Below are 16,104 nucleotides of genomic sequence, written 5' to 3'. Positions count from 1 at the left end.
CACAAGAGCAGAAATTCTTAACCTGGGGCTTATGATAGATTTCAGGGGGTTAATTGAATCTGGATGGGAAAATAATGAAATCTTTATTTTCACTAGCCTCTTACTGAAATGTATTATTTCCTTTGATTATGAATTTTTTAAAAACGCCATTACAAAAATATCAACTACAGGTATTTGTTTTGCTTAATTACAAAAAAAAAATTAACAAAAATAGCAATTCTGTTTTTCTGCTTTTTCTGGGAGAGAAAGAAGGCAGTATTTCATGAAGATAAAATGAAATTTAATTTTTAAAAAAATGTATTAAGAATCCCTGAGTTAAAGGTAAATGACTTCAATACTTGAATTAACCCCTTTCTTTCTATTCTTGATTTAATAAGAGTCCTAAATCATTCTGAAGGTTAGTTTCTTCTGTAAAATTAATCTGATGTCTAGTATTTTGAAGTAATCTCTCATCCTGCTCTTCTCAGTTGGCATGCTTTACTGAAAGGGACTTTCCTTGACTACAAATAGTTTATGATCCAGTTCTTTGCTGCATTGAGCCAAGACAAGATTTTTCTTGAAATTAAATTTTTAAATAGAGAAAATGGAGACTTTCATATAATTTCATAGCAGCTCCCATTATAGTGAAGTGGATCCAAGTGACATTTTTTGTTGTAATGAGATTGTGTAGCTATTAATGAGGTTTAGAAATGTTTTGGAGAAATTGATAATTTTCTTATAGTGGACATCTTTGACACAATTTTACTAAGATAGCACCTTTTGATATTGTGGAGGAGATATGGATACTGGAGATGGACTGTTGTTGGTCAGGATGGAAATTCCCCAAAATTCCTCTTCTTAATATTAAGGAGTTAACTCTGCCCCAGAATGATCTACTGATATAACAGAATGATTATTAAGTTGGTGCTTCTCCCTTTCTAAGGAAGAGGAGAGAAGTTAAAGTCTCAGAGGAGACAACAAAGACATTGAATCAAGAATCAGTGGCCATCAATAAATAATAAGGGGGGAGTGAATAAGCATTTATTAATCACTTACTGTGTGCCAAGTACTGTGCACTTTGCACATGATATCTCATCTGATTTTAAGAACAACCCTAGAAAGCAGGCGCTATTTTCTCCATTTGGCAGATGAGAAAACTGAGGCAGATCCAACTTATGTTGGATCCAGGGTCACACAGCTTGCAAGTGTCTGAAACTCAGATGTTCCTGACTCCAGACTCAGTTGCTTCTATGCCTCAGTTTCCTTATTGGTGAAATGACAAGGCTGAACTAGATTTCTTATGCTCCTCCTAGATCTTTGCCTTTTAAGACCAGTGTTCTTTTTCATTAAGTAGATGAAGGCTGGCTTCATCTGGTAGGTATTTTTCAGACTTTATTTCCTGAACAGTTACACAGGAAAAACTAATTCCAGTGACTTTCTAGTTAAACCACTGAGGATATATTTCCTTCCATACATTGTAGTTTTTAAAACATAAATTATTGTTATTCTGAACTGAACAAATGCAAAATAAAATAAGTATTTCCATATACCTGGTAGAAAAGAAAAAGAGGATTGTACATGAAATTGCAAGTCTTTACTACGTGAAGCTTTCTCTAAATATGTATATATGTATAACATACAATATATGTGTATGTGAAAATATATTATATATATATATTCTATTCTTTTTAAAACAACTTTAGTATTTTATTTTCCCTGCTACTTGTAAAAAGGTTTTTTTAACATTCGTTTAAAAATCTATTTCTATTCTTTTATCTCCTATTTTATCCCTGTCTCCCTTTATTCACCATTAGAAAATAAAAGAAAAAGACTAAAACCTTTGTAGCAAATAAACATTCTCAAACAAAACAAATTCCTATATTAACTGCATCCAAAATCATGAAGGGAGGGGTTATCATTCAGCCAGTCAACAATCATTTCTTCTTTTCTGACTTCTCTACCAGGTCCCCATAACAGGTACCTCCCCACCCTCACTTCTCACTTTCTTTCTTTTTTTTTTTTTTTTCCTGAGGCTGAGGTTAAATCAGCTTTCTTTTATGTAAACTGCAAGCTCCTTGAAAGAAGGGACTGCCTTTCTTTTATTCATATTTGTTTCCCTAGTGCTTAGCACAGTACCTGATGCATGGTAGATGCTCAGTAATTATTAAGTGCTTATTAAGGCTAGACACTGTTCTAAGTGCTAGGATACAATGAAAGACAAAAATTATACAGCTGTTGTCATCGAGAGCTCACATAAGGGGTGCCTCACTCTGGAGCATGTCCCCAAGAAAGAAGCTGTACAAGAGGTTGCTGATGAGGATTTGTAGCATGGGGAGCCCGACAGCATTTCTGGGACTTCTTCAATGTAGATCAGACACTTTATAGAGCTGTGGGATGACAATTTATTGGCTTCCTAGTGATGGATCTTGCTGACCTTAGCCAGGTCTGGAGTAGCTGGCATACAACTATTGCTAAATTTGCACTAGGCTTTCTAGTCTTTTTAGCCTTGAAGGACCTACAGGATCAACTCCCTGAATCTAGAGGAATGGGACTGAGGAAGGAACCTCAAGCAAGCCAGATTGTTGTTCACTTATTTTAGTCATACCCAACTGTCTGTGACCCTATTTGAGGTTTTCTTGGCAAAGATCCTGAAGTGGTTTCCATTTCCTTCTCCAGCTCATTTTACAGATGAGGAAACTGAGGCAGAGTAAAGTGACTTGCCAAGGATCACTCAGCTACTAGGTGACTGAGACCAGATTTAAATTCAGGAAGATGAGTCTTCCTGCCTCCATACCTGGCACTCCATGCATCTTAAAACCTAGCTGCCCAAATACTCCAGTAAGGGATTATAAATTGAATCAGCAAAATACTTTTCCCTTCTCTTAGTCTGATAATTAACTTAATTCAGTTATGGTGGATCAACCAATGGCATCTGGCCCTTGTTAATCATTCCATTTCAGGGAGATATCCTTACTGGGTTAGTTTGGAGAAGGCAAAGTGGAATTTTGTTTAACTTTGAAAATTAAAGAAAGACTGATAAAGGTTTTTTTTTTTTCCTGATTAGTTCAAAGGCTAAGCGTAATTGTAAACTACTGACTAGGGTAATATTAAAACACTTTCCTATTATTTTTAAAGTATGTGGAAAAGTGAAACTTTAGTTTGCTTCCAGTAAGTCAGTAAACATTTGTTTTTGAGTCATTTTTGTAGTGTTTAATTCTTTGTGACCCTATTTGGAGTTTCTCGACAAAGATACTGGAGTGTTTTGCCATTTCCTCCTCTAGCCCATTTTACAGATGAGGAAACTGAGGCAAAAGGGTGAAGTGACTTGCCCAGGGTCACATAGTTACTAAATATCTAAGGTATGTAGGCTAACTTCCAGCCTCCATATAAATCCAGCCTCAAATATAATTCTGTTGATATCCTTGGTCCTCTTTGAGAGGGAAGAATCAAACAACTTTCCAGTGACATTGGGCAAGTCGCTTACCTGAACTGCCTTGCCAAAAAAAAAAAAAAAAAAGGCAAAACAAACCAACAACAACAACAACAGTAAAAGCAAGAAGGAGGTGAGAATATTTGCTGTTTTGATGTTGGCTCTCCAAGAAAATCATAACAAAGTAGAAGATCTAAGAGAATTGCCAGCCTGAGCCTAAACAGCAACATCCTCCATAAGTTTTAGCCAAGTAAACTCTGTTTTTTATAAAGGGAGAACAATGTCATAGGCACCTAATCAAGCCAACTTGCATTTATCATTTATGTGCCTTTATTCTGGAAGAGGACCAAAATGACATCACCATCTTAGAGTCCGGTTACAGTGTGTTGGACTGTGGCAGATCAGACCAATAGGAGTTGGAATGCTCTGCCACAGGTCAGACACAATCCCTATGACCATTTGGGGTGGACTCTCTAACTTGTGTTAAATGTTGGGGAGGCACAGAAAGGTGAAAGACAGTCTGTCTTTAAGGAGTTTACAGTGTAATAGGGGAGACAATATGCAAACAAGATGTAGAGAAAAGAAACATTCAGGATAAACTGGGGACAAGCTCAGAGAGAAGGAATTATGATTAAGGAGGACTAAGAAAGGCTTTTATAAGAGGAAGGACTTTACCAAGCCAAGACATAGAGATGAGGAAGGAGAATGTTCCAAGCACAGATGGGGAGGTAGTGATGAGGTATGATAATTGAGGGTAAGAGATCCCCTCTGGACATATGTCACAGATTCCTTGCAAAAGAATTTGCAAACCCGAAGTCTGGGACAAAAGGGGATTTATTTGCATTAGGAGGACAGCTTGCTAAGAAGACAGCTTTTTTAGTGGGCAAGGTCCTGTCAGGACTATTGCAAAGATGGGTTTGCACTGAGAAGAAAATATGTTGACCAGTGGACAAAATCTTGTTAGGACTTCTACAAAGATGTCTGGGCAGACAGCCCTAGATATATCTGGGCTGCTTTGATCTTTGGCCCCGAGCTGGGGGACTAATCTCTGGATAAATCTGAGAGACTGATTTTCAAATCAATTCAATCAATCTTGGGAGTTTCCCTTATGGACAGAAGGGTGTGCCCCTCCTAGAGGAGAGTTTGAGACCCTGATTGCCCCACAGATTAAAGGGCACATAGTTCACATCAGGGCCTTTCCAACCCTTCCTCCCAAAAGATCTGTTTATATCAGCAGGGGGATATTGCCAGTAACAACGCCCAAAGTTGAGAGATGGAGTGTATTACCTGAATATTCTGCTTAACAAACCTTTCACGGAAGCTATGTAAGACTTAGCAGTGGGCTTAAAAAGTGGAGGAGAATGCCCTTCCTTCCCGCCCTTGATTCCACTGTAGCATGCCCTGGATTGGTATTTGGCTAGTCAGCAAGGCCCTCTTTGAGGCTTTGGGCTGATCTTTTTGTACTAGAATCATATTTCAGGTACATTTCTCCAAACAGAATCAAGAATGAGATAGTCCTATTCTCCTGAATGTTCGAGGAAGAGCCATATTTTATGCGGTCTCATGGAAAACCACCAGGAAATAAAAGGTAAATCTGGGAGAATAGGGTGTGTTTGTCTCCTCTGGGGATTGAAATGGACTAGGCATTTAAAAAGGATTTACTTTTTATTTTCCAAGTGATTTTCAGTGTGAATCCATAAAATATGGCTCCTTTGCATCTCTGGCATCTTATCACTTATGAGAGTAGGAGCACCTCATTTCTGATTCTGTCAGGAGAATGGACCTGAAATATGATGTTGCTGCAAGTTACCATCATGATTCTGTGTGATGACATATCATGGAATCTATATGAATGTTCAAACATAAAATACTTGGATATGAATGTCTTCAGTAGGGAAAGATGGGGGAGAAATGCTCACTTCACAGGCTTGCATAACACATTTCATCAGGTATGCCTGTTTATATAAGGGAATTTATGAGGGTATGCTTATTTATATAAGGAAATTTATATATAAATAAATATATATATTTTTAAAAGGCAAACATTTACTGAATACTCAATGATAGAAAATAATATCTTCATTAAACAAACTGAAAAAACTAAAACGTATTTTTAAAAATTAACTAAATTTTACTTTAAAACACAAATTTTGGAGTGGCAAAGTCAAAAAAGGTCAGAGTGAGACATTTTTCTGGCCTAAGAAAACTTAAGAAGTTAGCAGAAGTCTATAGCACCAGGGCAGAGATCTGTCTGAGGCCCATATACTAAATCGTGGCAACAGTGTTAGCTTTGGCAACAACAGCAAGAGCAGTTTGGGGAGCTCTCAGCTCAGAGAAAGTAAAAACGACAAATAATTGATCAAAAAAGAGATTATAGGAGATACTTTGATGACACTACAGTTAGCGCTGATTAACAGTTCTATTACTTACATGCAGTTCTGGGTTGCAGCTCTAGGGTGGAGAAGAGCTCTGGAAGGTGGTCACAAGGGAGCAGGGGTTCTAAAATAAAGTATGGTTCCACTTTCAGCTGCAGGGTATCAGGGATCCTTCCTACGTAAAGATCCCAGATCAAACTAGAAGAGCAGGGACCACACCTTTACCAGCATTGGTAAAGCACTAGGAAGCACTGAACACTTGCAAATCCCCAGAACTAGCTATGAAAACACCACCATGAAAAAGCCTGAAACTTGGGTGAATGCCTTTCCATCCCAGGTGAGCAGGTGAGCAGAAGCCAACTTTAACATAAAGTTCAAAGTTAAAAAAAAATGGCTGGAAAGATGAACAAAAAAACATACAAAAAAGAATTTTACCGTAAGAAGCTATTATGATGATAAGAAAGACCAAAATATAAACTAATCAGAAGAGAACAGACCTCCTTAAAATGCAGAATTGCCCAAATGGAAAAGGAGACATAAAAATTCACTGAAGAAAAGAACCCCTTAAAAAGCAGAACTGATCAAATGGAAAAAGAGGCACAAAAACTGACTGAAGAAAATCATTCCTTAAAAATTGGAATTGGGCCAGTCGAAGTTAATGACTCCAAGAGACATCAAGAAACAATAAAACAAAATCAAAGGATGAAAAAATAGAAGAAAATGTGAACTATCTCAGGGGGAAAACAACTGACCTGGAAAATAGATTAAGAAGGAATAATTTAAGAATATGAGACTATTTGAAAATTATGATCAAAGAAAGAGCGTAGACATCATATTTCTTTTTTTTTTTTTATTAAAGCCTTTTATTTTTCAAAAAATATGCATGGATAATTCTCCAACATTAACCCTTACAAAATCTTGTGTTCCAATTTTCCTGTCCCTTCTTTGCACACTCTTCCCTAGATGGCAAGTAGTCCAATATATGTTAAACATGGTAGAAATATATCTTAAATCCAATATATGCTTATATATTTATATGATTATCTTGCTGCACAAGAAAAATCAGATCAAACTGGAAAACATGAGAAAGAAAATAAAATGCAAACAACAACAAAAAGTGAAAATGCTATCTTGTAAACCACACTCAATCCTCATAGTCCTTTCCCTGGGTATAGATGGCTCTCTTCATTACAAAACCATTGGGATGATCTGAGTTACCTCATTGTTGAAGAGAGCCACATCCATCAGATTTGATTATTGTATAATCTTGTTGCCATGTATAATGATCTCCTGGTCCTGCTCATTTCACTCTGCATCAGTTCATGTAAGTCTCTCCAGGCCTCTCTGTATTCCTCCTGCTGGTCATTTCTTACAGAACAATAATATTCCATAACATTCATATACCACAATTTATTCAGCCATTCTCCAATGATGGGCGTCCACTCAGTTTCCAGTTCCTGGCCACTACAAAAAGGGCTCCCACAGACATTTTTGCACATGTGGGTCCCTTTACCCCCTTTAAAATCTCTTTGGGATATAAGCCCAGTAGTGACACTGCTGGATCAAAGAGTTTGCACAGTTTGATAATTTTTGATCATAGTTCCAAATCTCTCTCCAGAATGGCTGGATTCGTTCACAATTCCATTAACAATGTATTAGTGTCCCAGTTTTCCTGTATCCCCTCCAACATTTATCATTACCTTTTCCTGCCATCTTAGCCAATCTGAGAAGTGTGTAGTGAAAACAATGATGGAAAAGTTAAGGTAAAGGGAGTCAAAAATTCATCCTTTCCAGAAGTGGTCACAATTCGCTATTTTAGAACTTTTAGAATGAATAAACATAAGTCTCTAATCCTAATTGTAAAAATTCTTGGGTAATATAATAAGAATGGAAGAAAAGTTTGGAATTGAAGTGGGTAGGCAGCATGAGTCAAGTATTTTAGCAATTATTCCATTCTGCTAGGTAGGAATTACTTGGAGAACACCAGACAGTGTAGATGCTGAGAAGTATCTACATGAACAGGAAAATGGGCTGGCCATGGCAAGCTTGTGCACATACCCTGAACAAACCCCCCTTTTCCCCAAGCCATACTAGTTCTAGTACAAGTGTTCTTCCAGGATCTAAACTGCCCCCTAAACTGGGGGGATGAAAGTGTTTGGTATATATTTTCTAATGAGACTTCATGCATAAGAAGAGACTTAATAAATGCTTTTATTTCGATCTCTAATGAAATTAAATTCAGGCTCCTCTCTCCATAAAAGATAAGCAGGATTCTGGATGAATGTCGTAATATTATTATTGATTTACATTCCATAGAGAAATAATGAGCAAAATATATAGAACGAACTCTGGATAATTGTTTTCCTCTTTTCAGGAGTGACTATTAAGTAGGGGAGCGAAGAGATTCCTACCTTTAAATAGAACCAACTATTGGGAATTAAATATCCAGCTGTAATGGAACAGCAATAAGCGTCTCTGCCTGTCTGTAGACTTGGGAAGTGGTAACTCATGGTTTAAGGGTTTACTTCAGGAAATCCCAGCTCTCTGATACTCTTTGCTATAAAAATTTATTATTAAAGTTTATTTTTTTTATTTTTTATTTTTTTGATTTAGCACCTTTCTCTGTGTGTTTACATGGTGGGGAAATCCTATTCAACCAGATATTGAATTTCTTCTACTTGCCTTTTAAACTCAGATCTTTCTTGGGAAGAAGCAAAGGGATTAAGGATTTATATAAAGCATACTATATCCTGGGCACTGTGTTATGCACTTTACAAATATTATTTCATTTGATTCTCACAAGAACTCTGCAAGTCAGGGACTATTATTCACCCCCCCATTTTACAAATGAGGAAACTGAGGCAGAGGTTAAGTGATTTGTCTAGGATCACACACTTAGTAAGTGCCTAAAGTTAGGTTTGAATTTAAGTATTCCTGACTTCAGGTTGCTCTCTGTTATCAATAAATTGTATCTGAGTGGCTTCTGAAGCATTCATAAAATTCATAAAATTTGAGACAGAAAAAGGCACTAATGTAGTATATCTAATATATCTAGTACAATCCTTTCACTTTTCAGAGGAGAAAATCAAGCCCAATGAGATTAAGTTAAATGTTTAATGTGATACAGGTAATTGGGAGTAGAGCCTATGTCTCCTTTGAATATCTCTTTGTGGCTTGTGTAGATACCTTGAGTGACCCCTCTAAGCCACATTAGTGTTAGTATAAATGTCCCCCTAGGACTTAACCTGCCTCTGTCCTTGTGTCTGGTCTTTGTTGTTGGAATCAATAATCACAACTCTCTGTGAAAGGTGAGTACTCCATGCTCTGCTATACTGCCTCAAAGAAATTTAAACTCAGGCTCAAGTACTCTCCATTTTCACTACAATTTCATTCAAGCTATTTGTTTCACTCTTGATCAACACAATAAGACTATTTAAGGACAAATGTTGTGATCTGTATTACAGATGAGAAAATTAAGTCTATAAATATGCTAGAATAATGGATGAGATATAAATGTAAATATTTTGTGTTGAACAAATCCACCAGTTAAATATGAAATCTGCTGGTCACGATGGTTTCTTCTCTAAGCACTTCTCTACAGCCTCCTTGGCCAAATCAGTTCAATGAGCACCAATAGGATGAATTGATCAGACAAAGTGAAAAGAAAAACCATCCCCCAGAGAGCCTTATGGCCGGATTCAGGGATTTGAAGCAAGATTGAAAAATTGGTTGACCATTACAAGTGCTTGAAGGTTTTTGATTTCTGGTCAGATAAGCCCTGTTTATGTTACTGGAGTATCCATTTTGTACCAATGGGCTTTATTTCTATCCCCAACCTGTGGGAATCTTTGCTCTACTTTTCCCTAACAAAGAAGCTAAAACTTTGTCAAGTTCAGCCAAGGTCTCATTTATTCTTGCTTCAAAAGTCTCATTGGTAATGTGGGTCAAGGCATGGAATCTCCACAGCTTGTGAGTATTGTCGATTTTTCTTTTTTGTCCTTTCTATTGCTGTTCTGACGAGACAATTAAAATTTTTTTTTCAAGTTGAAGACCTACAGAAGCTTTTAAACTTGCTTTTATACTTCAAGAAATTATGTCTTTAAAACATTTATTTGTGAGTGTTAAAGCACAGGAGAGGATGAAAAGGGAATTGATTTTTATGACTAAATTCATGCCAACTTGGACATGACTGGTATCACTGTGGAGAAAGAAAAGAATGGAAAAAATGTTTGGTGTATGAAGGTCAGAGTTTCCCAGATTAAGTTCTTTCTGTCACCCCAGGACAGGATTTAGAAAGTCACAAATCAATAGAAAGCTATAGTTTCTCAAGGTATTGATCCTTCATTGAAGGATTCTCCTCTTTTATTCCTGGAGAATTTCATGAATCCTTTCTCAGTGGATAAAATAAAGAACTTTTAAAAGTTATTCATGATTTATGAATATTTCCCTTTTTTGTTTTGCAGCATACCTCTGTTTCCTCCTGACAGCTCTGGGAGTCACAGCTGGTGCGCATCGCTTATGGAGCCACAGGTCCTATAAAGCCAAGCTGCCTTTGAGGATATTCCTGGCTGCTGCCAACTCTATGGCTTTCCAGGTGGGCACTGGACTCTTGTACTCCCTCCCTCTCCTGCCCCCATTCCATACAATCAGTTGCCAAGTTTTGTGGATTCTGCCTTTACAACATATCCCCACTTTGTGAATTTCACTTTTATGTATAAGTTTTTTGTTTTAAACTTCGTTTCAAACTCCTAATTTGTACATTCACGATTGCTCTTTCTCTCTCAATAGACTGTGAATTCCTTAAAGGCAAGGATTGATTGTCTTTTGCTTTCTTTATATTTCCAGTGCTTAACACGTAGTGGGTGCTTAATAAATGTTTACTGACTGATTTCCCAAACTTCTCCTTCATCTCTATTCCCTAATATGGAATAAACTACAATATTCTAATCTTAAAAATTGCTTTCTTTTTCTAATCTCTCTTTATTTCTTAGAAAAGTCTGGCATCTCAGCCATTCTGAAACTATTTTCATTTTATTATGTTAAATGATTTTAAAAGGTGAAGTCAAAGAAACTCTATTAAAATAAGATTCCTGATAAATGCATCATCATTGTCATCATCAATATAGCATAGTCATATTTATATTATTATAATTGGATATTTCTATTGCATTTACATGTTAATTTTATAACTATTATGTCTTAATATTAATTGTTTTGATCAATAATTAATAATAATATCTATATAATATTTATATTTTGTTTAAGGTTTGCAAAATACTTTATATAAGTTATTTCATTGAATCCTCATAATAACCCTATGAGGTTGGTGCTTGTATTATCTCCATTTTACAGATGAAGAAACTGAGTCTGAAAGTGGTTTATTGACTTGACCAGGATCATAAAGTGAGTGGTTGAGGCAGGATTTGAATTCAGGTTTTCCTAACTCCAAGTTCAACATCAGAATCAGATATCTTCTTCACATATATATTTAGTGGAGACATTGGTTGATCAGCACTTATGCTACATATATAATATCAGTATCAGACTTGAGCTACCCCAGAGAGCGATTCAGTAATTTTCCATTTGCTTATGTAATGACCTGAACTTTAATTTATATTTCCCTTGTTGGAGAGAGCACCATAAGGGCATTTAGAAATTCTGCCCACTGTCCTGGTAGCCTTATCATCTCATATTCTGTCAATCTAACCCTTTTTAGAAACAAGTCATTTTCAGAATATTGACTTAGCTACCAGTGAGAAGTCAGGGAATCTTAAATTATTTTAGCCAATACTTTACAAAACACTTGTGCTTGGTGGTCTTGCATTGGAAGATATCAAATAAAACATTATTATATTATAACATGCCATGGTGGTAACCATAAACCATATAAATTGTACCATCAATGCTCCTTGTCTATATTAGGCAACAAGTAGTTACTTGTTCTCTTGAGGGTAGAGTTTTCCAAAATGCTTAAAATGCTGCCAGGCTCTTGTTCGGGGACTTTCTGGGCCATTCTTGCAGATTATCAGTGCCAGGTGTTATCTGGAGGGAAATCAGGGTTGACCTAAAATAAACAATTGAGTAAAGCACAGAATGTTCTTGTGAATGGTAAAATATTGGCATCTGAACTGGAGCAGATTAATATAAAGCCTCTGGGACTGAAATAAAAAAATGTTCTAAGTGCAGCACACAGTTCTTAAAAAAAGTACCAGCAATGTGGTCTCCTTTTTGATCTATTGGAGAGAAGCTCCTTTGCTAGACAGTATATCTTTGATTCATAAGCTGTAAATGTGAAACCTTATCATCAAAACCTGTTCCTTCAAGCTGACATGCTGGGAGAACTCTGTCTTTCCAATGGCTAAAAAGAAAGTACAAATGGGATTCCCTTCAGCTTGTCCCAAGGTCACCTGGCAGACTTTCCCTTTTGGAAATTCAGATGTCCTTGAAGGACAGTTTAAGGGACAGAAAAATTTCTGGACACTGCAATGTCTTTTCTGAAGCAATCTTCCATTCCTAAGCAAGCTGTTGGAAAACCAATAAGGAAAAACCATATGTTTAGGAGTATATTCAAGATGGCAGAGAATAGGTAGAGACCCAGATAAACTCTCCCAACAAACTTTCAGACCCCCAGAACCAGCTCTGAAAACAGCATCATGGAAAAAGCTGAAGTTTGACACAATATTCCCCATCATCAGGTGAACATAGCCTAGCTCAAACATAAAGTTAAAAGTCAAGGAAGAGGCTGGAAAAATAAGAGCAAAAAACAAAAAAAGAACCTGATCATAAAAAACTACTATAGTGGTAGGGAAGACCAAGACATAAACGCAGAAGAAGACAGCAATGTGAAAAGAATTTCAACCAAAATCTCAATGAAAAATGCTAATTAGATCGAAACCCAACAAAAATTCCCAGAAGAGTTAAAGAATGATAGAGGAAAAACTGGGAAAAGAAAATAAAAATGATGCAAGAAAATTATAAAAAGAGAATTTGCCTGGTAAAAGAAGAACAAAAAAATTACTGAAGAAAATAACACCTTAAAAAAACCAGAATTGGTCTAATGGTTTAAAAAAAAAAGGAACAAAAGTTCACTGAAGGAAAGAACTCCTTTAAAAAGAGAATTGGCTCCAACATTCTTGAGGGCAATTTGGAACTATGCTCAAAGTGATATAAATTGTGTATGCCCTTTAAGCCAACAGTGCCATTACTGAGTCTGTATCCCAAGGAAATCATAAAGGAGGGAAAAAAGCCCACATGTGCAAAAATGTTTGCAGCAGCTCTTTTTGTGGTGGCAAAAAATTGGCAAGTGAGTGAATGTCCATCAATTGGGAAATAGCTGACTAAGTTATGGCATATGAAAGTAATGGAATATTATTGTTCTATAAAAAATGATGAACAAGCTGATTTTAGAAAGGCCTGGAAAGAAATATAAGAACTGATACTGAGCAAAAGAAGTAGGACAGGAATACAGTATATATAATAACAACAAGATTGTGTAACAATCAATTATGATTTAATTCTTCTCGGTGACCCAAGGCAATCCCAATAAACTTTGGGGAAAAAGTGCATCTGCATTCAGAGAGAGATTTATGGAGAATGAATGTAAATCAACACATGCTATGTTCACTTTTTTGTTTTTTTTTTCTTTCATTTTTTCCTTCATAACTTTTTCCTTTTGTTCTGATTTTTCTCTCCCAATATGATGCATAAAGAAATGTGTATTTAAAAATTAATGTACACGTATAAGCAGAAAAAACCCCCAACAAAAATTAAAGAAACCCAACATTGGCCAGATGGAAAAAGAAGTTCAAAAGCTTACTGAAGAAAATATATCCTTAAAAATTAGAATTAGGCAAGTAGAATCTAATGACTCCATTAGATTTAAAGAAATAATAAAACAAAGTCAAAAAAATGAAAACAGAAGAAAATTTTAAAATATATCTTATTGGAAAAAAACTATAAAATAAATTGAGGAGATATAATTTAAGATTTATTGGAGTACCTGAAAGCCCTACTAAAGAAAAAGAGCTTAGACATCATATTTCAAGAAATCATAAAGGCAAACTGCCCCAGTATCTTAGATCCCCCAGGTAAAATAAGACTATTATCTCACTAGACCTCCTTTCTGATCAAGATCAAAGTCATTCATAGGAATTATTTTATCCTTGGCAAAAACATTTGTGAGTGGGTTAAAATTGGCTGTGCTGATAGTAGAGAAGAGAACAATTTGATCATCATTTATATCATGAAAAGAGGGGGAGAAGCATGCTCCAGTGAGCCTAGTCTCCATCCTTGAAGAAGTGGACTAGAATAAAGAGGTAGGTCCTTGGAGAAGGAGACAGTGTGACAAGATCCTGAGAGTCATATCCTGGGCCTGGTCAATGAAATGAATGTTTTTTTTTTTTTAATTTTCAATAGTATTTTATTTTTCCAAATACATATAAAGATAGTTTTCAATATTTTTAAAAATTAAAGCTTTTTATTTTCAAAACATATACATGGATAATTTTTCAACAGTGATCTTTGCATAGCCTTGTGTTCCAAATTTTCCACTCCTTCCCCCATCCCCTCCCCTATATGACAAGTAATTCAATATCAATATTAATTTTTTAAAGAATTTCTGTGCTAAATTTTTCTCCCATCCTCCCTTACCTCCCCCTATTCAAGAAAGCAAGCAATATGGCATAGGTTAAGTATGTGTAATTATTTTAAGCATATTTCCATATTTGTCATATTGTGCAAGAAAATTTAGGCCCAAAAGGAAAAAAAAACAAAAAGAAAAAAAATAAACAAAGCAAAAAAGGTGAAAATACTATGCTTTGATCCATATTCAGTCTCCATAGTTCTCTCTCTGCATGTAGATGGCATTTTCCTATCCCAAATCTATTAGAATTGTCTTGAATCATTGCATTGTTGAGGAAAGTCAAGTCCATCACAGTTGATCATCACATAATCTTCTTGTTGCCATGTACAATGATCTCCTGGTTCTGCTCATTTCACTCAGCATCAGTTCATGTAAGTCTCTCCAGGCCTTTCTGAAATCATCCTGCTGATTGTTTCTTACAGAACAATAATATTCTAAAACATCCATATATCATAATTTATTCAGCCATTCTCCATTTGATGAGCATCCACTCAATTTCCAGTTTCTGGCCACTACAAAAAGGGCTGCCACAAACATTTTTGCACATGTGGGTCTCTTTCCCTCCTTTAAGATCTCTTTGTGACACAGACCCAAAAGTGAAACTGATAGAATAGATCAAAGGGTCTGCCTGGTTTGATAGCCCTTTGGGCATAATTCCAAATTGCTCCAAAAGGTTGGGTCATTTTATAACTTCACAAATAATATTAGTGTCCCAGTTTTTCCACATCCCTTCCCACATTTATTATCTTTTTCTGTCATATTAGAATTGAATGGAGTTTTGACAGATAGCACTGGGTAGGGGGCTGTGAAACACAAGGTATGGGAGAGAGGGATGTCCTAAACTACCTTGAGTAAAAAGTGGCGCTTTCCATGTCAGCAACTTGAGGCAAAGCCCTGTTTACCCCATCCTGGCCCTGTTTGTGGTAAAACAAAAAAGGAACCTCCTAAGACAAGTATTTGCAAACTGAGCTCTGACCCTCAAGTAAAACTGCTTTGCAGTTACCTAAACCAGTTTTTCAGATAGTTTTTTTTTATTTTTTAATTTTAATGAACCTGCAATCTTGTCCCCAGCTCTTTTTTTAGCCTCTGGAAAAAATGTGAGTTTAATAATTATCAATTAGAGACAGAAATAAATTCCCTAAGTTGTGAGCCACATTTTCCATTTTAATGAAAAAATTTGCTTTGCCCTAATTCCTCTGATTTCTTTTAGGTTTTGGGATTCTACTATTTTTTTTTTCTGACTAATTTTAAGGATTCTGTCTCTCCTACTTTATCATTTATAAGTAGCATATATTATACTCATACTTTTTATTCATTCTTTAATGAATAATATAATAATCCTATACATGTATAATGCTCATACTATTAAGACATACTATAATGAATAGTATAACAATATTAGATGTTTATACTTATATGTAATATTACTATAATATATTCCTATTATAGTGTAATATTATAGTGTAATATTCATTTACTTATACTTATACTTATACACTACATTATCCCTTGTACTCACTTCTTTTCCGAATTTTCCCCTCCTTCCCTCTACCCCCCTCCCCTACATGACAGGCAATCCCATACATGTTACATGTGTTACAGTATATCCTAGATACAATATATGTGTGTAAAACTGAGTTTCTTGTTGCACGGTAAGAATTGGATTCAGAAGGTAAAAG

General features: G+C 35.8%; 1 protein-coding gene across 1 annotated transcript in view; it reads left to right on the top strand.

Moving 5' to 3' along the window:
* SCD5 (stearoyl-CoA desaturase 5) overlaps positions 1-16,104 on the top strand; it is a 62,487-nt gene that overhangs the window by 19,539 nt on the left and 26,844 nt on the right. The window contains exon 2 of the mRNA XM_074275495.1: positions 10,248-10,378. Coding sequence (XP_074131596.1) covers positions 10,248-10,378 — 131 coding nt within the window. The remainder of the gene's footprint in view (positions 1-10,247; positions 10,379-16,104) is intronic.

Source organism: Sminthopsis crassicaudata, chromosome 6 (genome assembly GCF_048593235.1).
Source record: "Sminthopsis crassicaudata isolate SCR6 chromosome 6, ASM4859323v1, whole genome shotgun sequence".
NCBI classification, from domain to species: Eukaryota; Metazoa; Chordata; class Mammalia; order Dasyuromorphia; family Dasyuridae; genus Sminthopsis; species Sminthopsis crassicaudata.
This window is presented reverse-complemented; position numbering and strand designations above follow the sequence as displayed.